Genomic DNA, 26,241 nt, shown 5'->3' with positions numbered 1-26,241 from the left:
ATATCTGTGTTAAGCTTAAACACTGCTGTCCCAACACGGGCATTGCAACTGTGGAAACCAATGTTTGTTTCTTTGCATGTTTGTTTGTTTTTAAATGTTATTGTATAGTATGGAACTTGCTTTATGTGAAATTATGGAAAAAAGAGGAATGTCTTACGGATTTCTCAGTGGAAAAATATCAGACTGCAATTTTGGCTTCTTGTTAGCGCTCCACAATTCCAGATTAAGTGAATAAAACCAAAATTAGTCTTCCCAGTAAAACACTCAGTGAATAAGTTAATGACGGGGTAACCAACATTCTCAATTTAGCAAATCGCAGTACCAGGGATGCGAGTTTGCTGCTGTTAAGATAATAGTGTGGCGTAATCTGTATTGAAATTACATTACAGTACATTATACAATAGCTAAAATATTGCTGGTCTCACAGATAATTTTAGTGCAATTGTAGTTTTGTGACCTGCAAAGAACAGTTATCCACAATACTGCGAGAATCGAGTTGTTAAATTGTTGATTTGTTGGTAAATGATTGATAGTGTCAACAAAGAACATAAACCTGGCTACAAGATATTGATCTTGAACATAGAGAAACTCGGCACGGACAAGAACCTGAGGAGGTTTGGGTTAATAAGCTGCTTTGTTTTACAATAGGCCGCAATCTTGTCAATGTCAAAGTGTGAAGTACCTTTAAGAGAGGCCTCATGGGCTTTATGGTAAATGTTGCTTGATTGCTAAATATAACAAACCCCGCTCAGATGTCAAGTCCTGCTGTTGCCACTATGACGGCTGCAACAGCATCTCATTATTTTAGACAAGTTCACAACTTAACCTTTTCACGGAGTACGGTTTGCTACAGCATATTGTTAGCATATTAAAGAACTCGAGGCTTTGAATGGTCCGCTCGGTAGTAATTGCCTGGGTTAGAAGGACAAAATAGATTTGCTTCAGCTATTCTCTAACTGCAGGAAATGCTCTTATTTTAGATCATTACGGGTTGTTTTTTCTCTCTCTCTGTATATATTTATTTCATTTTTATTTCAAGCTCTGTGCTAACGTTGCAACTTTTAACAAGGTGATAAAATGAATGCATGTGAAATAGGATGGAAAATGCCATGGTGTACAAATCAGTGCAAGAGTACATTTAGAAGGAGAAGTAAAGAACGAAAAATGAATATCCTACCAGCAGGCTAACCGTGCAGCCGATCTTTTTCCCGTCAACCTCCCCCATTTTCATACAATCCCTGAAATGAAAAGAATTTTAAATTAAGAAAAGGTGAATGGATTTACACTATTGGCAAACAGCTAGCATAGATATATCATGGACCAAATCAGCTCCCAAATGCAACATGAGTATAATATCATATCTACAGTTTAAAATATTGTAAAAAGCACTAAAAAGGCATTCAAAGGGGCAGAGAAAAATGGCTAAACTAACTAACTAAAATGTCTCCTTTAAAAGTGCAAAAAATAAACAAACATGCAAAATGGTGTATACCAGTAAGTGACAATGCTGCTACACACTTAAGTGCTGTACCTCCAGATAACCACTCCAGCACACTTACGATACAAATAAAAAACAGATTTATAAGTGGAGCACAGACAAGGTAAATAATAGTAACAACGAGCCCCTATATACACCGATAAGTGTAAGTACAAAAAATGGTATATCCAATGTACTCATGTAGGGACAGTCCCTATTGTGGGCCGAAATTCCTCTGTCCCTTTTCTATCCTAACATCCATCTTTTTAGTGATGCATATTGTTGGTGTGTCTGAGTGTATAACAGAGCTCCACAGCAGTAATACTCACAGTAATATGTCTTTAAACTACAATAAATGTGTTTAGAAATCAGTATGTTTAAATAACATACATTGTTCTTGATCTTGATAGTAAGTCATCTAAAATTTCTTAGAACAGCCCAGTTCCTGGCCACACACCACTCACACCCCTAAAACTACAATGTCACTCTTTGTCCATTTTAAACGTTGAGAGGTACGTACTATTCAGTGACCTAATCATTATAAAGATGTAAAAAAAAATAAAAAAAATCTATATCTGTGTAACATAACATAAGGTAAAATAATCTTTTACATTGTATTTGAATATCAGATTATCATTTTAACCATGACGACTGCAGCTAATACAAGATAATAGTTCACAAGAAATAGGTCTTTGCTAAAAAAAACTGAAAGAGTGCTTTGTTTTGTTTTTACAACGACTTAGTGAAGGCTTGGGTAAAACGCACATTGACAAGGTTATTCGCTAAGTGTGATGAATTATTGAGAAGAAAAGTGAATTTACATTTTTTGTCTGAAATAGCTGATTTGAGACCCTGGCAGACTTAGAGAGCTTTTCCAATACAGCTATTCTAATCTATAGTTTAATATCTATTCTGAATTCCAACAGATCAAACTTTAGTGAATAATCTAATTGTTGTTTTTTACATAGTTAATATCTATGCTTTGTATGGCATTCAGCTCAAATTTGTACCAAATGCTGCTATTTGAGCTTTGTGAAAATACCCAACAGTAGAGAGTTTAGTTATCTGGAACTGACAATATAGTCACAAGTAAAGAAATTTAATTTAAATGAGTTTATTCCTTTGTTAACTATTCCCTTTAGAAATTAACTCTCTGACTGTCAGTCATTATATCAGTATCCCACAACATAACTAATCATCAGTCTTAATTTTTGTGCAGTGTATTTTATATTAAATCTGTCCACACACATTGCAGACAAAGCGTTTTCATCAACATATATAAACATGAGGAAACCAGTTGTGCCCTAGGTCTGATAATTCATCGGTCTATCTTCACAACGATGGGGTTCTGGATAAAGAGGTGAGTATACCATGTCAGTGGGGTTGGCTTGCTGTAATGGTTATGGTGTGAAGAGTAATGTGAAAATAAAAACAGTGATAAACCGCACGAAAAATATTCAAATAATCATATCATACATACATATCGTTCTTGAGTGATACAGCATGTAGAAACCTCAAAACAGATAAGAGTAATAAAAATAATAATAGTGCAGTATGTTTAAAGATATTATTGGTGGTGTAGTTATAAACAGAATAAACTGTAGATAAAAGGCAAACTCACACTTTGCAGAGCTGCTAAGAGCTCTGCTGTATAGCGCCTGTACGGTACAATCCCCGTCTTAGGATCTGAAGATATTGGGATGTCCAAACTCGGCAGTCATATATATGGGGGGAAAAAACAAAATACACAAACCAATGGTACAGTATCACAAACCAAAAGTTGTATAAGAAAATGTAGGTATCCTACTTATAGTGTCCAGAGCAATGACTTGCTCTGGTGATGATAGCTTGTGGTGGTATGATCCCCACCAAAGGATATGTGGATGTAACAGGAAACCAGCAGCACCCGGAAATGACGCGCCGCGACCACTGATGCATGATGGAAGATGTAGTTCATGCATATGTCCGTGGTGATAATAGAATTAGGTCGCGGACGTCAACCAGAAACCGGAAGTGACGTGCCGCGAATTCCAATGTTTGCTGGGATCTGTAATCTCTTAAGGCAACCATATTGAAATACATATTAAGAGGGCATAAATGCAATAAAATCTATTTACATTTTGTGTGGAGTGTGCAAAACATAGCATATAGTGATTACTCAATATGGGAGAAGCAGATTCTAATAGTCTACTTAGATAACTTTCTGGGAAATGTTTAATAAATAAAAAAAATAAAAATAAATTCCATATAAATAGAAGGTAGTCTATGTATCGGAAGTAGGCAACCAGGTTCTCTACCAAGCCATAGACGACCTTCTATTTATATGGAAGGGTCCACTTCAAACAGCCAAACTATTCATAGAGTTTTTAAATAAAAACGATGATGGTATCATTTTAAAAGCTGATTTTAGTCAAACTAATGTTACTTTTTTGGATTTAGACATATACATCAACAATAACATATTATGCACTAAAACACACTTTAAAGAGGTTCACGTTAATAATTTTATTGAGACAGATAGTTGTCATCATAAAAGTTGGCTAAACAGTATTCCTAAAAGCCAACTTCTAAGATTAAAAAGGAATTGTTCAGATAAAGAAATCTTTAAAATCCAGGCGAAAGAAATGAAAGAAAAATTCATTGAAAAGGGATACGACAAAAAAGGTATAGAAGAAACCATAGAGAGAATAACCAATATAGATAGGGCATTTAAGACCTTTAAAAACCCGAATAGAGGAACATTGTAGAAATATTGAAAAAGGTTTTAAAAATCACCTAGTATCATCTCATTTTGAAATGCACAATAATAATCCTCACAAGCTAACATTTATGGGTATCACCAAGATGTCTCAATACTGGAGAGGTGGAGATATGATTAAAAGATTGGGCAAAAAAGAGATAGAATGGGTGTATTATTTGGATACGTTACACCCTAAATGATTAAATGCAGAATTCGACCTTTTTAACTTTTTATAATAACTTTTTCAATTTACAATTTATATATATATATATATATATATGTTTTTTATATATTCCTATCCCTTATACTAAATTCATCATTTTATTACCAAAGTAATTACTATTCTATCTTTTTCTTTTTCTTTTTAGTGGAAGTAATTTTTTCTTTTGAGCTTCCTTTCTCTTTTTATATTATTCCCATCTCACAGTTATGGTTATTTCCTACATTGGCTGTTTTTATATATTGAGAGAAACATGATTCTATGGTTCCTATCAAATATGGCTCCTCATAGACATAATATATATTTAATAAGTAATTAAGTATGTTTTTAATTTAAAAAAGTTTTTTATTTATAAAACATTTCCCAGAAAGTTATCTCAATAGACTATTAGAATCTGCTTCTCCCATATTGAGTAATCACTATATGCTATGTTTTGCACACTCCACACAAAATGTTAATAGATTTAATTGCATTTATGCCCTCTTAATATGTATTTCAATATGGTTGCCTTAAGAGACTACAGATCCCAGCAACCATTGGAATTCGCGGCACGTCACTTCCGGTTTCCGGTTGACGGCCGCGACCTAATACTATTATCACCACAGACATATGCATGAACTACATCTTCCATCATGCATCAGTGGTCGCGGTGCATCATTTCCGGTCGACGCCCGCGACCAAACAGGAAACAGGAAGAACAGCACCACATCTGATCGACATTGATGAATCAATACCCCCTATATAAACCGGGCGGAATGCCAAGGACACCCACATTTTTGATAAAGCCCAAACCCGGGCGAAACGCGTCAAGGGAAGGACTTAAAGCTATCTTACATGCTTTATGTATATTTTTTTATATCCATGTTTTTTAATATATTTTGTGAAATAAATTGAAGCTTTTTACCCAAATCCTTTGGCTTCTACATATTTCCTGGTGCTGCAAGTTTCCTGTTACATCCACATATCCTTTGGTGGGGATCATACCACCACAAGCTATCATCACCAGAGCAAGTCATTGCTCTGGACACTGTAAGTAGGATACCTCTATTTTCTTATACAACTTTTGGTTTGGGATACTGTACCATTGGTTTGTGTATTTTTTTTTATGACTGCCGAGTTTATATTTTTTTTATATATATGACTGCCGAGTTTGGACATCCCAATATCTTCAGATCCTAAGACGGGGATTAGCAGCTCTGCAAAGTGTGAGTTTACCTTTTATCTACAGTTTATTCTGTTTATAACTACACCACCCATAATATCTTTAAACATACTGCACTATTATTATTTTATTACTCTTATCTGTTTTGAGGTTTCTACATGCTGTATCACTCAAGAACGATATGTATGTATGATATTATTATTTGAATATTTTTGGTGCGGTTTACCACTGTTTTTATTTTCACCTTTCTGTTCACCATATAGCAGGCATTGGGAAGTCCTGCAGGTTCACTGCTGCCTTTTGTTTTTTTTAGTGAGCGCCTAAACTCTTTCTTTCTATGGTGTGAAGAGTGTCCTTGTTCTCCCCTATTGTAAGTCGTCAAACTGTTTTATATTGGTTTGACTTAATACCTTGGGTTCACAGGCAGTGCTCCCTGCCTCCTAATGACAGACAAATGCTTCCATTAGCTCTCCTAAGCTTTGAAATGGACTTCACTCAGAAAAGCTACTAGAAGTTCCTACATAAGAACTTCTGGGTGGGTCCCTGGTGTTAGTGGTGGACGTGGACCCCAGGTGCAGAAGTGCCAGGGCGCTCCTGAAACCATAACGACTACAGCAAGCTGGAGTGCCCATTCTAAGATTGAGCAAAGGTCAGTAAGGGGATTGTTGAATTTGTGTCCCACGTTTCATGCATAATAATCTGTTGCCTAGGTTTACCTGCTTATTTACAGGTATTCTTATTTCCATTTTAGACCTGTTTAATATGCACATTTTTGTATGTTGCCATAGTTACTGCTTAAAGAAAAATCTGGTGATTGTATATACTTTGCGATCCACGTAATGGGCAACCCATCAGGACTCCTCAGAACGTATTTAGATTTGGTAAAGGTGTGCCAGTTATTGAGGGCCACTATATGAACCAAAAAACAAGTTTGTTACTCTTTGAAGCTCCAGAAAGGAGAGAAATGAAGCTCGCTTAATCTGAAACTCAATAGATGAAAGGACAATTCAAATATTCTGAAAAGATAAATATATGCAAAACACTGAAGAACAATTCTGGGAATGCAACAAGTGATAATACTTTCATGATCTTAACATCAGAGTTGATGGGAACATTTTGAGATAGAGATTAGACTGCTTAGAACATTGCCGTTTCAGAAAATGTCACTTATTGCACCTGTGGAAACTGACTTCTCTCAAGCAAATAGAAAGATTATGATTGTAAAGTATAAGACATGAATCAGGAGATACAGGAATAGCTGCTGACTGTCATTAACGTGAAGACTTACTATGTTAATCTGATCTGTTCTACACCGTCACATTTAACAGACAATTATCCTGTTTTAACTGACAATTACAAAAATGTGAGATGTGTTTACAAAAAAAGAAAGGAAAAATCTCACTGTACGTTATGTCAGCTTGAAGAGCCTATTTACTATCTATAATATTTTTATTATTTGTAATGATATATTGAGACATATAAGTATTATCAATCATTGGTAATAAAGAGCCAATAAATAAGCTGATAAATAGTGCACTTACACGTCTTGGCCTAACTAGCATATCCAATTTATCAGTAATTTGTATTTCCAACATTCTACAGTCACTGTGCTTGATAAAGTTCCATGACTAGGACCCACATGTTGCAGTGATACCTGAATGTTTTATATGTTTGAGATGGCACTGAATAAATTAGAGTATGCTTTATCAGTGAATAAGCCCTGTGTTTGTAGCGCTATATATTTATATTTGACAAAGAAGCACCCTTATACCTTATAACGTATGTTTTGGTCAGTGCAGCCTTTCAATTTCTATTATATATATTATATTGGAGTCTGATCAATAAGCCTTTCTGTCACAGGTCAATGATAGTACCCCTCTTTGTCACAGGTGTCTCAATGCAAGCTGTATTTAAACCTTTAAAGCCCAAGAGGTTAGATGTCCCATGTAAGTAGGTTAATCTTATAAGAACAGTCATTAGCTTGGTATGGACTATGACCTGCCAGGGATACTTTGTTAATGGTGGCAGTCTTTTGCAGCGTATGATCATATACTGTAATTAAAACCTCGTTATTTTTATTTAAGTCAGGTGCAATTATCGGCCTCTCACCTGTAGTCCAGCAACCTTTCCATTAGTCGTGTGACAGTGGCAATTAGTGACACTCCGCTTTCTCGCCATGTCTCCCGCTCAATTTTCTTTAATAAACTGAAAGAAAATAAATGAATAAATAAATGGGTGATTTGGTAGCAGAGTAAAAAGTGGATATGTGTAGATATGTATTTAAATATTCGTAGTTTAAGAAAATTTACTTTTCTGTTTTTTATAACAGCATATATTTATGCAGAAATTATACCGAGGGTATTACTACACTGGGACAACGGGAATATATAAGCAGTAACATATTAATTAATTAATGGTATCAATTTTATATTCAAATGTTTTAGACAAACTTTTAAAGGCAGAATTAGGAGATAAACGGTGGTTTTTTATAGATTGTTCTGCTTGTTTGTTTTTATCATTTAAGGGCCAGTTGATATTTTATACTTAGGAAGTTAGGTATAAACAAGGCACAAACTCCAAAATATTCATACATAGACTACACATCATGCAAGTGCCTGTTTATATGTTTATGTTTATATGTTATATTATATGTTTATATGTTATATGTTATATGTTTATATATTATATGTTTTTGCAAGAAAAGACTGGAAATTGATCAGTTGATGTCGCTCGAGCCTTGAAAACGATGGTTCATATATGGATGCATGATGCAATAAAGTTAGAAGTAAAAATGTATTCTTATTCCTATGGTTAAGGTACTAGTGATCTGAAATGCTTTAGGGTTGATTCCCTGTGTTGCTTTTTTGTTTACAGCCAATAAAAGATTTTTACTCTACAGTGAGTGCTTGTTTTGGCCTGCTTTGTGCTGTGTCTTGGTCATTATCCAAAATATATACACCACAATTACAATGGTAGAAAAGCTTCCACAACAAGAATTTTAAGGTTATAAAGAAACATCCAGGTTTATCAGTAATATTCTTCTTATGTCACAGTTGTGCATGGTACATGCAATTTTTTCTAGTCTTCCGATGGTGCCTTGTTTATAAATACCTTCCAGCTATCCATTTCTAATCTTTCAAGTATTATTGCATGTTATATTCACAAACAACGCTTGCAGTACATTTTGTAAATTCGTCCAGATGCCCACAGAGAATCTTACAATCCCAAAACCTTGAGATTATTACGTAACAGCATCAGGTTAATTGTATCTTACCTAGGGTAGGGACCGAATAGAGGAATTCTAATCCAGGAAGCATTGACAAAAAATAATGTCAGATTATCCACAAAAGGAAAATAAAAAAACACATTCAAAGCTTGTAAATAAAAGACATGAAATATGAATTTGTTAAAAGGAAAAAAAAGTTAGGATTAAAAAGAAAAAAATATTACAAATGTCAGACGATATTCAAATGTGGGTTTTTTTGGGGGGGGAGAGAACACAATCTTACATGTTTATATAGTTTTACTGTTCTCACTGAAGTGATTTTGAAACAATCATTTCAGTTTGTGAGATAAATATAAAGGGCCAGAGTTCTCACTAGAATTACAAAACCAAAATCCAAAATCTGAAGATAATGATGAAAGCCCGGGAAATTAAAACATTTCTGTTTCACCTTTTTGGTGATAAAAATGCTATAATCACAGTAAGTCTTGTAATAACAGTCCCAGTTATTTCAATTAATCAATATCAATTTCTCTTCCCTTTCGTTGTGGATAAGATCTAGAAAAAGGATGCCCATTCTCGACACCACTAGAATTATGGAACTGAGGTCTAACACACAATGGAGAAAAATGACTAGTCTAAACCACTGCTGTTCAACTGGCAGTGCCCAGATGTTATTATACACACCCTGCCAACCTAGGTGAACGTTCCGTAATGGCATTGTTAAAGCACTACTATCCCTGATAAACAAAGGACTCAAAATCTATACTTCAAAGAAATTCATAATATGTATATATATAGATATATTAGTGATCTTTTGTTTCCATTCAATTACAGCTAGCACAGTTATTACCTTTCAAGTGAGATGTTTCATGTGCGTTACAATTAATTTCTGCTTTCCTTATTATATTAGTTTAGATAAACTGAATACTGAACAAATGTTTTGTTTACTTTTCATTAACCCATATTGATTGGTCCCTTGTAATATGAATTGACCGTGCATATAATAAAACATTTGTTTTCATATGATATGTTTATTGTGTGTTTACATTTAATTTATACTTGAATAACCTATTTGTTATATTAGCTTACATAGCCAAATAATGAGCAAACGTGATGTCTGAATAACATATATTGATTGGTCTTTTGTGACAAGAATATATCATGTTGATTATTTAAAGAGCAAATCTGAACACCAAAACCACTTGTGCTTAATAAAACCCCAGCAGACCCATTGCTCAATTCTCTGCATTAGCCACACCTCCCTTTGCTATCAATCACACAATACTCTTCAAACTTCCTAAAATTATATATCAATTGTTTTTCTATCTTATGTTCCGTATCAGTACACAGAGTGTTTACTTTAGGACATGCAGATGATTGGGGACCCTTCTCATCTCCCTGCTCATAGCTGTGAAGCATTCAGGGTTCTGTTAAATGACTGTATCTACATGAAACTGTATCCTGTGCCAGCAGCCTGCTGTGTGAGATAAGATAATTATCTTACACTAAGACTGAGGATAACACAAGAGCCTGTGGACATTCTCCCAGGAAGAAAGAAGACTTTTTAAGCCTGCAGTCCTCTAGACAGCATCAAACAAGCATCTTCATGGGACCATTTACACTACGTAATTGTATTTTTTTCATACAATTTGTAAGATATTCACTATTTAATTATGTAAAATATTATTATTATTTTTTGTAATATCTATCTTCATGTATGTTTGTATAGCTTTCAAATGTGTTTAGGTTAGATTAACTAAACTTTCATTTAAATACATGTTTATAAAATTTTATATTTGCACCATGTTTAGAAAATGTTTTCCTAGACGAAATATTTGACTGGACACTGTATAGCACGAACAATAAAGTTTGTGCTTGACAAAAAGGAGCAAATTCTTCAGCTAAAACGGTAAGATTATAGGCAGTTAGGAAGGAAATTCGGAAAAACTAATGAATGCATGTTTTTAATTGCATTCTCCCAATACAAGTAATATGCATTTTGTGTAACCTAGACAATTACTTAAATATTTGATTTGTAAGTATGTATAGACAAAGAAATAGATTTTAAATAATTCCAAAGTAATTAAAGCCTTTGAAAGATGACATTTGCACTCACATGATTAAGATGCCATCCCTCACAATGCATGTAATCTACATCTTGAAGTAATACTTTGTAATTTAGATCCATTCACGATGTCCATGAAATTGACCTGTACATGATAATCCATGAGAAATCCATGGATGGCTTCTTGAGCACTTCGAGGGGCTTTTGCTCATAATATCCATGCCTTTTGCATCAGAATTGCATGGATTTTACTAATTCTGAAAAGAACAACTTCACCACGATGGATACTGTTATACCTGAAACTCTTTCTCATGGTCATCCCTAATGTGAGTGGTGGTTTCTGCCTAGCAGATTTTCACTGAAGGCTAAAACATCAGGAAAACCTACAGTCCTACAATTTTGCAACAGTTATAAGCGGTATGAGATGGTGGGTACTCCTCTGATTTGCTCCTTCACTTTCACTGTCAACCCAATTTTCCATTTGTCCCTTCCTAGATCTGAGCTGCTCTTGAACTATTTTAGATTCCTCATATATCATATACTTATGTACAAAAATCAATAAAATAACATCATGCTAACATGACACTGCTCTTTCAAACCTATTTAACTATATATAACGATGAAGACTGTTTAAAAAGAGCTGTTCAAATGACCACTATAGTCACCCAGACCACTTCAGGTCCCCCAGGTTTTAACCCTGCAGCTGAAAACATAACACTTTCAGAAACTGCTTTGTTTACATTGCAGGGTTAATCAAGCCTCTAATGTCTGTCTTCCTAACAGCCGCTAGAGGTGCTTCCCTGAGGCTCAATGCGAAAATCGCATTGAGCACACAGAACGTCTATAGGAAAGCATTGAGTAATGCTTTCCTATGGGCGTTTTTAATGTGCGCGCGGTTCTGGCCGCGCATTTGGCTCCAGTCGGGAGCTGACGTCGGAGGGGAAGGAGAGGTCACAAGTGCTGAGGGAGCCCGGCGCTGGATAAAGGTAAGTGGCTGAAGGAGTTTTAACCCCTTCAGCCCAGCGGGAGGGGAGCCCTGAGCAAGGGGGGGACCTAAGGATTATATAGTGTCAGGAAAACAAGTTTGTTTTCCTGACATTATAGTGATCCTTTAAACATGATCAGAAATACCAACATTAATGTAGTGAGGTATCACCATCAAACATTATTCCAAATCATTACTCTAAAGCTGTTTACAGATTAACCCTTTGTAAATGTAAGGGTAAAAAAACTGTGCAAAAAAAAAAAAAATGTAACGCAAGTCACTATATATAGGGGGAACATAGTATACATGCCTGCAACACAATGCCATAATAAGATTTGTGGAGAACCAACAAAGGCATGCACATTGTATTATTAACAACCTGGCCATAATAAGTTCCTATCTTGGTGTGTGGTTAGATCACAAACTCTCATTCGGCTTACATATAAAAAATAAAAAAAAAACTGTTCTCCAAACTTTATTTGAAACTCTGTGTTCTTTACAGGAAGAAAGCCTGCTTAGAACTTCTCATTATAAAATGGACTGAACAATAAATGTTAATGCCCGATATAGATTATAGGAATGGGGTATATGCACCTGCACAGTAACAATATCTCACTACACTTAACACTGTATACTTTTTGTGTTCGCCACTAGAACTACAAAGTCAATCATTGTGACATATTGTAACAGCAAAAGCCTCGATTAGAGTTAATCAATAGCAGCAATCGCTGCCCGTTCCCTATTCTTTGATGACAGTGAACCGCCGCAGCATGGCAAATGGGGCAAGTGGGAGATTTTAAAATATACTAATACACTGATTATATTGACACCCGCTGGCCTTTTTTTTTAATTTCTTTTTTCATGACTAACGATGCACTTTTCATTTTTTCTTGAGTTGCCGACGTGTTTATCAGGTTCTGCTGCTTGAATTTCACCTGGCATTACATCCAGACAAATTTAGAAAAAAAATAAAATTATTATCAGTTGCTTTTTGCTGATAGAGTTAAAAAGAGGCTGAAATTAACTAAATCCAAATGCACTCTACACTTTTGCATGATTCACGAACTCTTCTCTGTAAACCTTTGAGACTAAAAATGGACTGAACAGTAAATGTTCCTCCCAAATGTCCCTATTTTAGATCCAAGCCCCCTGTACCTCTTTTCTTTTCTAAATTCCCTCTCTTCTATGAGCTCCATTTTTTTCGCCTATGAGAGTGCATAAAAGAGTTTCACAGCAAAAGTACTCACATTAATGTGTTTTTAAACTACAATAAATGTGTTTAGAAATCAGTCTTTTTAAATAAGATACGTTGTTCTAGATCTAAAATACATTTAATTTGCATATATTATTATTAGCAAGTCATCAAAAATGTCTCAGAGCAGCCCTGTCCATGGCCACACATTCTCACTCACACCCCTAAAATTAAAGTCCGTCTTTGTACATTTTAAATGTTGGGAGGTCTTCTAAATAAAAATCCCCCTTTTGCCGCAATCCTTATGTCCACCATTCTAATTACTGCTCTGTAGTTTCCATGACCCACTGCATTTAAATGGAACCTGTAGTCCCAAAAATAACAATCCTAATTTCGGGACTAGAGGTTCTCTTCTGTCCACTACCGTTTGTACTGGGACTGCTCTGCTGCAACCTCAGTCTCCACCTTCAGTAATGTCACCATCCAAGGTGACATCACCTGCGATATCCTCCAATCCATTGCTTCTCATAAAAAAAGCAATGGATTGGAGATGCACATGCCTGGCCAAACTCTAGAGTTTTACTTGGTCTGGAGGAGAAAGCATCTCAAGAAGAGATGGACTTAATCCAGCAATGTCAGCATTGCAGCTTCTAAAAAACTGCACTGTTTTACATTGCAGGGTTAAAGCGGCATTACCAATGCACATCCAAACCACTTCATTGAACCAAAGTGGTTTGGGTGACTATAGTGTCCCTTTAACTTAAAAGAAGAAACATAATTAATAAAGTTAATATAAAATTTGACTGCTAGGGATTTTCTTATACAGCTTGAAATCAAATTGTGGTAAGTGACTCGAAAATACAGAAATTAGATTAAACGAATGAAAGCCACCTAAATAAAGCATATTTTCTACAGCAATTTCAGTAAAATAGGAAGTTGCATGGCTAATAGTTGCATACATTATATTGTATATATTTAAATCTCTATAAATATGCTTATCTCTACACGACAAGTGTATGTTTAAATTAATATTATTTTTTTTCTTTTTTTTCGTGTTTTTAATAAACTACCATTTTGACCCATCTGAAGAAATCAGAAGATGGAAAACTAAGAAATCGTACAACATTTTTACTTATTTTCACTGCAAAACGTGAACTAGTAGATTTCAGGAAGTTGTAATAGCTAATAAAGAATTTCTCATAAATGTGCCCAGAATTATAGTTATCAAAAAAAACAGAAAATGCTCTCCGGCTTCACCTGCTGATTGCAACAAGACATTTATGATAATGCAGAAATAGTCAATTATGAAGATTTGTCCCACTATCAGACCCAGAGCCGTTTCATATTCAGGAACAAGGGAAGTAAAACAGATTGCAGCAGAAATGTAAATGGTCTCTGAACAGCCTTCATACATTTCTCAATATGCTTTAGCATACCCTTGACATAATGTATCATTCTCTCTTTTTCAAATGTGCTTATAATTACCCACATGATGGGCTGTTGTCAATAACTACCCTCTGGATAGTATATCAGGATACAGTGTGGGCAGCTAACATAAAGTGATGTTAGAATACAAATATTTTATACGGTTTATATTAAACTCCATTATGACATACATTAGTTTCCGCTACCAAAAAAAATGTGGCATTTTATGAGTTCTCCAGGAATATTCTTCGAAAGTTTAACAATAAATGTCAGCTCAAAGTCTGCATTAAAAATGATCAGTTAGCAAGACTTTAAAAGAATGGCACCATATACGGTGGACAACGAAGACACATTCCTTAAGTGGTTGGCCAGTGAGTGTCTACCCCAGGAGTAGGCAGCCTTCAGCAATCCATATGTTGCAGACTCCATCTCCTATACAAATGTAGTCCAGTAGTCCACAACATCTGGAATGCAGGTTGCCTGCCCGTGTTCTATCCATTTGCTCCTTACACATCTTCCCATGATAGTTGATATGGACCTACACAATCTTATTTGACTCGATAAGTATAGTCAATAAAAGTGATGAAAAAAGCCTGCTTATCTAACATTGGGTCATTAGCAGTTCTAATTTTTAGAAAATAATCTTCCTAAGAACAGTATCCCTTGCAATGCATAAGAAGGCAGCAGCAACAGCAGAACAGAGATTTTATGTACTGTATACAATGAATCGAGTGATAAGGATCTCAACAAAACTGTTGGAGATGCAGGGAAGAAAATAGATATGCTCATCAAGAACCTAGAAGGTGGTTATTTGCGTAAAACAGCAAAAAAATAAACAACAGCTGCAAGCTCATATATATGTACATATGTATATAGACACACACAAAAAATACATATATTATGATGCATTCATTATGGTCACCTCTGATTGTAGTAAAATAGCGTTGCATAAAAAAAGTCCTAAACAGCTGAAAGATTTTTATGAGATGCAAAAATATTTTTGTTAATCGTCATTACTGTATTTAAATCTGTAGAGAAAAACATTTGATGAAGCATCTGTGGTTACCTGTCTTACCTTATCCTCAAAACACTACACGCCAACTCTCCACCCACACATAAGCATCTATATCTATCTCTTTCAATAATGCATTACTCCTTAACAGATAAACACAGCAATCTACAATCACGGGGCGCACAACACAGCAACGTATACAGACTTAATTAACACATTTAGCCTGATGGAGCAGTAATCATAAATTTAAGGAAAAAAATGAAAAAGGCATTGTTTTATAATGAATATTTGGTTGCATGCATCTCAATCGGGTGAATAATGATTTCAATTGAATACTTACATACTGTTGAAGAGCTCCCGATACGTTTCGTCCCCCTTTCCTTCAGACATCAGGCTATCCAATTTGTCAATTAGCTTTGCTTCCACCTTAAAAAGATGCATAAAAGATGCTGTGTCTCATTCTGCAAGAATTCCTTCAGGGCTCAGTATAACTGCGTGTTCTTGTCAATCGGATTCAGGCTTGCGTTCTGTTCTCTTATTGATAGGTCACATTGTCACTCGTGTTAAGCTGCTAACGTTGCATTGGAATGCTATCAGGACTAATTGTCACAGAGCAATGTGACTTTAAACTACAGGCTGGGTAACATTAGCAATTGCTGCTGCTAAGGCAGCTAGCTATATATGGATTCAAACTGCAAATAAAAATTAAAAAAATAGAAAGAAAAAAGTGCAGCCCAAGTAGATTGCTTTAATTTTAACTGCAGGGCTTGTTCTCATGTAGAGCACATTTCGGCACATTCCTTTCTAATGTTCTCTGCTAATAGTCCATGTTTTCCTCTATAATGCAGGTGGGTGTCAAACATGACAGGAGCTTTTTAAAAAAACAACGATATAGAGCCTGCATGGTGCAAGACTATTATTAAGTCATTTTAGTTTACAGACACGTGTATTTTGTGTCATATTGCACCATTTTATACCAGACTGGAAACTTCCTAACCATTCTGTGTTTTAATCATTTACGATATATACTGTTCTTATTTCCGCCTTTAATTCTAACTCACAAGACTTCTCCAGAGCCCACTAATTGTAAGCAATGCTCTACAACACCCCGTGGGATTCTTGTTTGGTTTCCACACCTTGTAAATAAATACCTTTTAAAACCCACAATATCAATTCACTAATTAATGTCCATCAAAACAACTACAGTATATATCTAAGGCACACCTTACAAGCACTCCCAGTCTCATCTAACCTTACTTAGTCATTGAAGCTATTCAGATCTTCCAATTCATGTAAAGCAGTTTAGTTTTATATAAATAAAGTATTCCTGGATGCTAGCAGTACATCTGGCTGTTATCCTCTCTTCTTATATGAAAGTGTGTACCACTAAACTTCATCAACCCATTACATTGTTACCTTCAGTAACCAAAACCCAACTTTCTCTAATCTGTAGGATTGCTTAAGCAGTGTTCTTAAACTATGGACCATATAGATAGGTGCACAATTGTGATACCTTGAATACCATAAAAAATTCATAAGGACAATCAGCAAAGAATTCATCCATAGCCTTGTTCTTTGTTCTATTTACTAAAGTCATGTAAGTAGGAGTAATTTTCTCTCGGTACATTATCATGCAAGTTTATTAGAAGTCCAGTGGCTTGTAAATTACCCGAGGACTTTGTGAATGATATTGTATTTAAGCATTTTCTATTAAATTACTCCTACATACATACTTTGTCTGTCACAAGAAGGATCACATTTGGGATACATTTTTTATAAATTAACTGTATTGCCAGGATGGATGTAACACGAGGAGCATATAAAGAGGTGGCATTACTAAAAAAAATAACTAATAAAGTCCTTTCTAAGAAATGGCACAACTTAGAATGGGCCATGATGGGCTCCACTCTTCCATGAGAGGGAAAAGGAATCTCTGTGATTTTATTGATTGTATAATATGTGCTACATAAAGAAAACGAGGTAAAGTTGTAATTACACCAGTGGAAATCCCATTTTAAGAGCAAATCAGAAAAACACACAAACGTAGCACTGTCTGGAGTCTTCAATAGTTTTGAGCTACTTCGATTAAGGTGTCAGACATGGGAAAACCCATTATAATTAATCTGTCTCCAAAAAGGAACAAATAGGGGTCATTTTCACATTTGAAGTCCCTGAACGTGCTGCTGGTTTAGCAAGTAGGAATATTCTAAAGCTTAGACCAAAAATTTGGAAAATAACTGTTATTTTGAGAACCTACGAATTACTTCTTCAAAGAATGCCTACGTAAATGCTCAGACGACCTATTAAGAGGATCAGTTCAAGGGTTAACTCCACTGATCCTGCAAAGAAATCAAAGTCATTTATTTTGTGAGCATTAAACAATGTTTCAAATCGATGTTCCTATGGAGCAGCATGATGGTGGGTGTAGTGAAATGGTTCGAAGCAGCAGGAGAAAAATCGAGTGGGAGCTGCAAAAATACTTGGAACACTTAACATGCTTCTGAGCTGAAAAATGGAAAACGTATTGGAGTGTCAAAAATGTTTGGTCAAAATAAATACAGGTTACTTTGCTCTAATATTATGTTTATTAGCTTAATTCAGCTCTGGGATTACCACTGAGTCTTGCTTCAGTTTACCACTTTTTTTTTCTTTTTAATCAATTGCATGTTTTTGTTTGCTAATGAGATAAATCATTGCTATACTGTCAGGGTTGTTGCAGTTGGCCTCAGGAAGTGGTATCATGACTGGTAGCTTGTGCACCAGGATAATACACAATACAGAAAAGTATTTTCAAGGTAAAATACAAAGGTTTAATCCATAAATGTGGTCAGGCAACAGTTTAAAGTCAGGCCTGGTAGACAATAAACATATGAGAGAATAGAAGGCTTGGGAAAGGAAACTAAAATAGAGCACACGTTATATTTACCTGCTTACACCATGAAGAGCAGATATGTGCTTACTTGATGGGGCAGAGAGCATGAGGCCAACTTGTCAACACCACGCTACCAAAGGACCTCTATTGTATTTATTTTTTATATATTTTATTGAAAATTAAAGCCGCTTTTTCATACCTTCACCCGGAGTCCTGCTTTTTGGTGGAAAGATCCAGGGAAGTGTCCAGGGGAATTCCCCCCAGCCCCCCATACCATCAGGGGAGGCACCATATATGCCTGAACTGTCCAAGATCCTGTGAGTGCATTTCATATTGCGCAAATGATATTTCTGTCAAACTTTATTACACTATATTTTGTTTTTGTATTTATCTCAATTTAGGCTACCAGCCGGTTCCCTCGTTGTGTTTTGTATATATTGGTATTGAAGTTGATTGCTAGCTGGGAGCGATCTGAGGGAGGCTGTATTTCACCTACCACTGATAAGTATCATTGTATATAAGTGTGTGTATAAGGTGTATTTCTTTGTTATATTGGTTGACCACGCTACCAATATTTGTAATCATGCCACATGTGTGCCACGTAAGCCATGCCCCTATGTATATGTAACACAGTCATATCCCATGAAGAGATACATGTGGCCTTTATGGAAGCTGCCATAACCCATTATTCTTAAAAGTGATGTGGCCAGCCCAGTAGGGACCCAACCAGATGATGGACACTGCTTGTACCTCAAAGGATGAAGGGAGGACCAGGCAATGAAGGTAGGATCAGTTTGTGGTAAGTGTACCTTAGGGGATTAGGTAGGACCAGTTTGTGGTAAGTGAAACCCTGACATACAAAGTTTCATGATTTCTATACCATAGTTATTAGAGGTACTGGAAAGTTATCACAAAACAACATTTACTGAATTTGTTGCTGGTTTCTAGTAATTTAAAAAATTTGGGGGTGGGGGGATACTGATATGATAAACCGTCTATTTTTGGTTTGATTGCTTTTTACTTTAAATCACATAGTTTAGTTAATGAGTATAATTGAAAACTATTGCACACTACAAATTATCCATATTGTATGTTGCATTTCTTAATGAACACCTGTGAAGCTAAGAGCACCAAAAAAAGACTGAGCTTTTCGAAAATCTTGGGATTAATTCAACATTTCTGGAGCTTAACACACTGATGTTGCAGTGGCTAAATTGCCATACATTTGCTAGTATAGTAAGGATCTATCTAGAATGTAAGAAACACTGCCAGAAGTTTATTAAGGTAAAACACATTAATCAGCTAATCTGACGAAAACTTTCTTTTTCTTTTGTCTTGCCTCATTAATTTGACCAGATTGATTATCTGTACCCAACAAGCTGGAATTAGTTTGCTATCTAAGCTTGGTGTTACCCAGATTTCAAGTACCTGTTTGAAGTTGCCACTCCTTCTCTGTTCCCAGTCCATCATATCATGGAAAATAGGTATCATAACATTCCGAAGGTCTGGCTGGGGTATCAGTGTTACCTCCAAAAATGGACCAATCAAAGCTGGGATAAAATGTAGCTTGTGCTCTCCTGAAAGAAAATGTTATAGCTCTACAATAAATAATTTGTAACTCACATTTTAAGGAAATTACTTCTGAGAATAGTAGAACATTCAATACCTGTTGTTTGCCCCCCAAAAAAAATCTCTGGTGCCAAAAATTAAATACAAAATCCGAACTAAAATATAGATTCCCACGGTCTTGCGGGAACCTCCATAGACCTCTGTTCTATCATACCAGGACCAGAAAAGGACCGTCCAGAAGAAGAAGTCAGCTCCTGCGAGGGAAAGTAGTACTCACCTTTCCCTGCTAAAGGGAAGCTGAATTTTTTTTTACTTCTTTTTCAGGAAGTGTGTAAGGAAGCTATGTGAGTTTCTGCCAGAGGAGGTGTGGCTAGGGCTACATAAACAGGGTGATTTAACTTCTAAATACTTAACTTTAGATAATTTAGCATTGAGACTACAGTGGCAAGATCTATTAACCACTTCAATAACCTAAAGTTAAGAAAAACATGAATGTCTGGTATCTATGCTAGTAACTGTCAATATTTAGCTACTCTAAGACATGAAATACATAGAGCATTATCTCTGAAGCACTAGTTAGTTCTAAGTCCCATCACCTGTTTTATTATCATATTAAAGTAAAGAGGCTAACGCTAACTAAATCACACAGATAAAAGAGTGACCATCAGGCTTAACTTGCAAAACAAATTCTTACATAACAGTTATATTGGAAATTATTAGTACATTGAATTTATTATTATATACTGGTTTACAAACCAATAGTAAAATATCAAATTATAAACCCACAGAGCACCATAGAAAATAAAACAGGCATATGGGTGTTTCAAAGAGTAGATTACATCATTCTTCTACGTCCAATGCATTGTGCAATATGTAGCAATTTATCTCACCTAAATTTTGCCACATGCTGAAGATTTCACATCCCATCGTTACACGCATGTCTCCATATCTTAAATAAAGAACAGAAAAGAGTTTTACACATGACAACCATAAGATGCCTTACAATATACATGCATTGCCTGGTGACATATATAACTTTTGTGATTAAAACAAGTTTAACATTAACTTCACATTCAGCCTACTCTTTTGGCAGCTGTTCTGTGACAATCTTTGTCGCCCTGAGTTGAGATACAGATGTAATGTAACATAGCATTATTGTAATTCGTGAGCGTAACTGAACGAAGTTCTTCAAATTAAGGAAAAATAACAATTAACTGGCATGCATAGAAAAGTCTGTCTCACATACTAATTACAAAACATGTACCCTTCAAAATCACCCATCATGATTCTACACATACTTTCTCTTGATGGCATCTTAGACTTCAAATAGTCTACGTTTTACCTATGACTTTGTCTAATGTAAAGATATTTAATTCTTCAAGAACGTATCTCCAGTTTTTATATCTGAAAAAAAGTAACTTTTACTACTCTCTGGCGGGCTGGTTATTTTTGCCTTCTCTCATTTTGAAGAAACGGAAAAGGAAGCTCCCAGCATCCTAGCCTTTCACTTGACATATCACCGGAAGTCCTACAATGTCCTCTTTACAATACAGCAGAGATTGATAGAGTAGCTCAAAAGAATAAAAGGAGGTGCATGTGGACGAACTGTCCAGTACAGAGGACACAAGTTAATGGCTGGGTCCCAGAAGGATAGACTACTTACATGAACTCGAGTTCATAAAAATCTTACAAGAGATCTGGTAAACACTCATATATACAATACACTGACAAACTCGGAAAAAGGCACAATCCAGTAGGGAAAAAAAAAAAGATTATTCAAAGGCAGAGAATATTACACATTGAAGAATTTTCTCATAGCAAATGCTTAATATCCTGAACATCAAAGAATGAAAGCTTATCATTAACAAAGTAGATAAAACCAGTGCTACATTTTTGTGTACTCCACAAACACAGATAAAAACACAAAACACTTACTTCTCCAGGACTTTCTTCATTTTGGATGGTGTAAACATTTCTAACTGCAAGCATGACTGGTTTATAAAAATCACAGCCAAGTAAAAGTAGGAGTCCCAAATCTATAGGGCAAAAATATAATGGAGTCACACATGGGTTTTGTACTTAGTTATTTTTTAATTGTATTTTTTTATAGTAAAATGTTATTAATCTATATTTAATGACACATCCAAAGTTTTGTAGAAAAAGCATTCAAGGGTAAAGTTGTGCAAGTTTAGCAGTCACCATGGAAACCATTTGAATGTTTCAGTTGATAATTCCACTTTTAGAAATTAGCCCAGAATTGCTCTAAATAAATATATATATTTTTTGCATTTTCTGTAAAAGTATGCCTGAGCTTTTCTAGTTTTTATTTTTAATACATGCCATAAAACAAACGAATTCATCCTAATTTGGCAACTTAAACATAAAAAAAAAAAAGATTCCTTAAAGGGATACTCCAGACCACTTCTGCCATTGACGCACATGCGCGTTAGGTCTTCCCTGCCGGCTTATGTCGGCGCGGGAGGAGGGTGGGCGGAGCCTGACCCAGCACCAATGTCTCTCCGGGGTTTAATCCCTTCAGCAACATGGGATGGGGGGTGGGAGGGAGAGGGGCACTGCAGGATATGTTTTCCTGTCACTGGAGAATTCCTTTAAATCACAGTTTGCCTGAAGGGATATTGTTTCACCCATAATGCATGACAATTGATCTAACTAACAGCAATCCGCAAATCCGGGTTTACAAGCTGTGCGGCCGCACAGGGCACCATGGCAACCACACAGGTCATACACCCCAAAGGCACTCTGTTTAGGTGTCAGATGAAGTCAGTTGAGGAGTTCTGTGGCCAAAGAGAGCATGAGGAAGCAGTACTTACCACCGCTCCCTCAAAATGTCCTGCATACTAAAGCTGCCAAGCAGAGGCACCACTGGGTGCCTGTCTTATGGGGCACCACAGCAGTTTCAGAGACAGCTAGTCTCTGATGCCAGCAGACCAGTGGTCTGCAAAGTAGGTGCCAGGAAGATTGTATTGTGGGAGAGCTTAGTGCTCCCTGGAGTGGATCAAAGCTTTGCCGTGGCAGTACTCTGAATATTTACTAGTGCCTGCCCAGGGAGCACAGCACTGACCACGCAGTGTCTGCACCAGCCGAGGGTAATTCTGGACCACCAGAAAAAAACTTTACACCTTTCCTCATGATAAGTAAGAAGAAGGAAAAATAAAATGCATTAATTTTTAACACGTTTTTTTTTTTTAATGTCCCACAAACAGAGAGCCCCTGCCCCATACTCTATAGTCCCAGTCCTCCACTATGTTACACACCCCAGTTACCTCCCACACCTCTACACTACATAACCTTTCCCCAAACTACAACCTCTATCTCGCATTACACTATAGCCTCTATCCCCTACCCTATCCTCCCACATTACAACTAAAACCCCCAACCTCCCTTCACTACAAAGCCCAATCCCTTACACAACAGCCTCTAACCTGTACACTACAGCCTCTAACTGTACAGTACCGACCCATCCTCCCACAAGAAAGTGCCCATCTCTCTCTACACTACAGTCTCTACCCACTGTTCTACAGTCCACCAACCCCCTACCATTACAGCCCCATCCTCCTACACTACAGTCCCTATCTTCCTCTACATGCTACACTACAGCCCCTATATCTCCACACTGCAACCTATCACACACAATCTAGCCCCTATCATCCACAAACAAACACATTACTGCACATACCCCCATGCACACTACAGCCTCTATCCTGCCACATGCACACCCCATTCCACCTCTATTATCACATGCTATAGCAACTATTCCCCCCTCCACAAACCCCTCACACACTACAGCCCTTATTCCCCCCACTATAAAGCCTACCCACATGCAAACAACAGCACCTACCCTTTCAGCTCAACCCCACAAGCTAGGTGCCTACAAACATGTAATAACACAAGCAGCCTCCCTTAACACAATACCACAAGTAGTGTCCCCCGCATGTGTCCCCACATACATTCAACATCACAAGCAGCGTCCCAACACGTGTCCCCACATATATTTAACATCACAAGCAGCGTCCCAACACGTGTCCCCACATACATTCAACATCACAAGCAGCAACCCAACACGTGTCCCCACATATATTTAACATCACAAGCAGCGTCCCAACACGTGTCCCCACATACATTCAACATCACAAGCAGCAACCCAACACGTGTCCCCACATATATTTAACATCACAAGCAGCGTCCCAACACGTGTCCCCACATACATTCAACATCACAAGCAGCAACCCAACACGTGTCCCCACATATATTTAACATCACAAGCAGCGTCCCAACACGTGTCCCCACATACATTCAACATCACAAGCAGCAACCCAACACGTGTCCCCACATATATTTAACATCACAAGCAGCGTCCCAACACGTGTCCCCACATACATTCAACATCACAAGCAGCAACCCAACACGTGTCCCCACATATATTTAACATCACAAGCAGCGTCCCAACACGTGTCCCCACATACATTCAACATCACAAGCAGCAACCCAACACGTGTCCCCACATACATTCTGCTCAAGAGAAAGTACTATATGTGTGTGTGTGTGTGTGTTGAAATGTATGCACAGGCTGACTAGGAAGACAGGATTCAGGGGATATTTAATCATAATAATAATAATAATAATAATAATAATAAGCAAAATCAATTTGCTATTTTTGTTCTTTTAATCACAAATGATAAAGGACGTACCTTATAATCAAAACTTTCATTTAAAAAGTTTTTGCGAAGAGCATCAGAAAGATACAGAACTGTTGTAATGATGACACTGAAAACCAAAAAAAAATTATTTAGAAAACAGTATATATATATATATATATATATATATATATATATATATATATATATATATATATATATAATATAATAGCATGTTAAAAGAAGAAAGTACATCTAAATACCAAATCGGTCCTAATAAAAAACAAAAAACAACAAAACAAAAACACATGTTATAAAATTTGAAATCAATTACATTTCCATAAGAGATCTAACCATCCGGCAGTAAAAAGAATAATGTTAATTTACCTCAATTGATTTTTTTATATTAGAGACTGTATTTACAACAACTTTGAATGCATGAAGGTAGCAAGACGTAAGATAGCAAGGCCAAGTCAATTGGACAAATATTATTTTAGTGGCTAACCTAGAACAGGAAATACATCTGGATATTTATGTATCTAAGCAGCTATTTGCTGTGACAACTGGTTAATATTTGTTCTCTTTCATGTTTAATCAAGCCAACCTGATCCTGAGAGCATCTCTTATGCCCATGTGATGACGCGCATGGCCTCCAGTTGGCATGATGCGACACAGAGCAGCTGCAGGAAATGGTAATCAGAGCTCTGTATATAGCTGAATAGCATTCGATTTTGACTTTTTAATTGGTCGCATGAGTGGCAAAGCTAATTCACTCCTTAACATTGAATTAGAAGAGCCTTCTTCCTCCTTGGGGGCATGGTTTAGAATAAATGCTCTTCTCCACATGACAAGAGGTCAAATTGCTAATTTTGGCACAATTGCCACATTACAAAATGAGAAGATATCAACCGTTCTTCCGGATAGCATACTAATAGCAAAATCAATCAAGTCTTAAGCTTTGATCAGTGATTGGGACCTGCATGTATTTAGCACATCTGGTACACCGATTTTATATTAAACTAAACCAAACCAGTTGTTCCCCTTTCAAAAAATATTATATCTTAATAGCAACAAATCTTTGCTGACAAGGGCTTTTTCCACACATCTGGTGAGAGTTAACTTGGTATTTATTCGATGCCTTCCATAGACGATTATTTCCCTCTTACTTTGTGTACACAAACTTTACATAAAATATTTTCAGATAGATATTTTATTTTTCTTCTGAATCAACATTGATATCATTTAGTATGACAATAAAAAAAATGTAAATAAAATATGAACGTTATAACTACTGTTATAAAGAAACACATGCAAAAAGACAAAGGACAGGGGAGCTGCATGTGTCACAAACTCAAATAGTTATCATAAGTGGTTATGGTACTTGGAGTGTACTTTTAAAGGATTAATCCAAGCATAATAACCACTACAGTCTACTGTAGCAGTTATGATGATAGGAGTACCTTTGCCCGGTTTCCTGGTAATGGAACAAAAGATGTAATAATGGTTTGCCTCCTTTTCTGGGTCCCTGTTTTCCTGGTCTTTTTTTAGCACTGATGAGGTGCAGAAGCTGGATGCCATTCCAGTTGCCAGTCACTGGCTGAGAACATCAGTTGACTGAATGAAAATTTGCACAGAATTTAC

At 36.3% G+C, this 26,241-nt stretch overlaps 1 protein-coding gene across 2 annotated transcripts in view; it reads right to left on the bottom strand.

Annotated features, from left to right (window-relative positions):
- The window catches only part of DOCK4 (dedicator of cytokinesis 4), a 352,968-nt gene that overhangs the window by 55,321 nt on the left and 271,406 nt on the right, over positions 1-26,241 (bottom strand). The window contains exons 28-35 of one of the 2 annotated variants that reach the window (XM_063446880.1): positions 24,655-24,730; positions 21,881-21,981; positions 20,836-20,894; positions 19,805-19,953; positions 15,845-15,930; positions 8,874-8,900; positions 7,709-7,804; positions 1,178-1,238 (exon numbers count right to left, since the gene is read on the bottom strand). In XM_063446880.1, coding sequence (XP_063302950.1) covers positions 1,178-1,238; positions 7,709-7,804; positions 8,874-8,900; positions 15,845-15,930; positions 19,805-19,953; positions 20,836-20,894; positions 21,881-21,981; positions 24,655-24,730 — 655 coding nt within the window. The remainder of the gene's footprint in view (positions 1-1,177; positions 1,239-7,708; positions 7,805-8,873; positions 8,901-15,844; positions 15,931-19,804; positions 19,954-20,835; positions 20,895-21,880; positions 21,982-24,654; positions 24,731-26,241) is intronic. The other variant, XM_063446881.1, reaches the window with a different exon arrangement.

This window comes from Pelobates fuscus, chromosome 3 (genome assembly GCF_036172605.1).
Source record: "Pelobates fuscus isolate aPelFus1 chromosome 3, aPelFus1.pri, whole genome shotgun sequence".
NCBI classification, from domain to species: Eukaryota; Metazoa; Chordata; class Amphibia; order Anura; family Pelobatidae; genus Pelobates; species Pelobates fuscus.
Note: the sequence above shows the minus strand (reverse complement) of the source record. Positions and strands in the feature narration are given on the sequence as shown.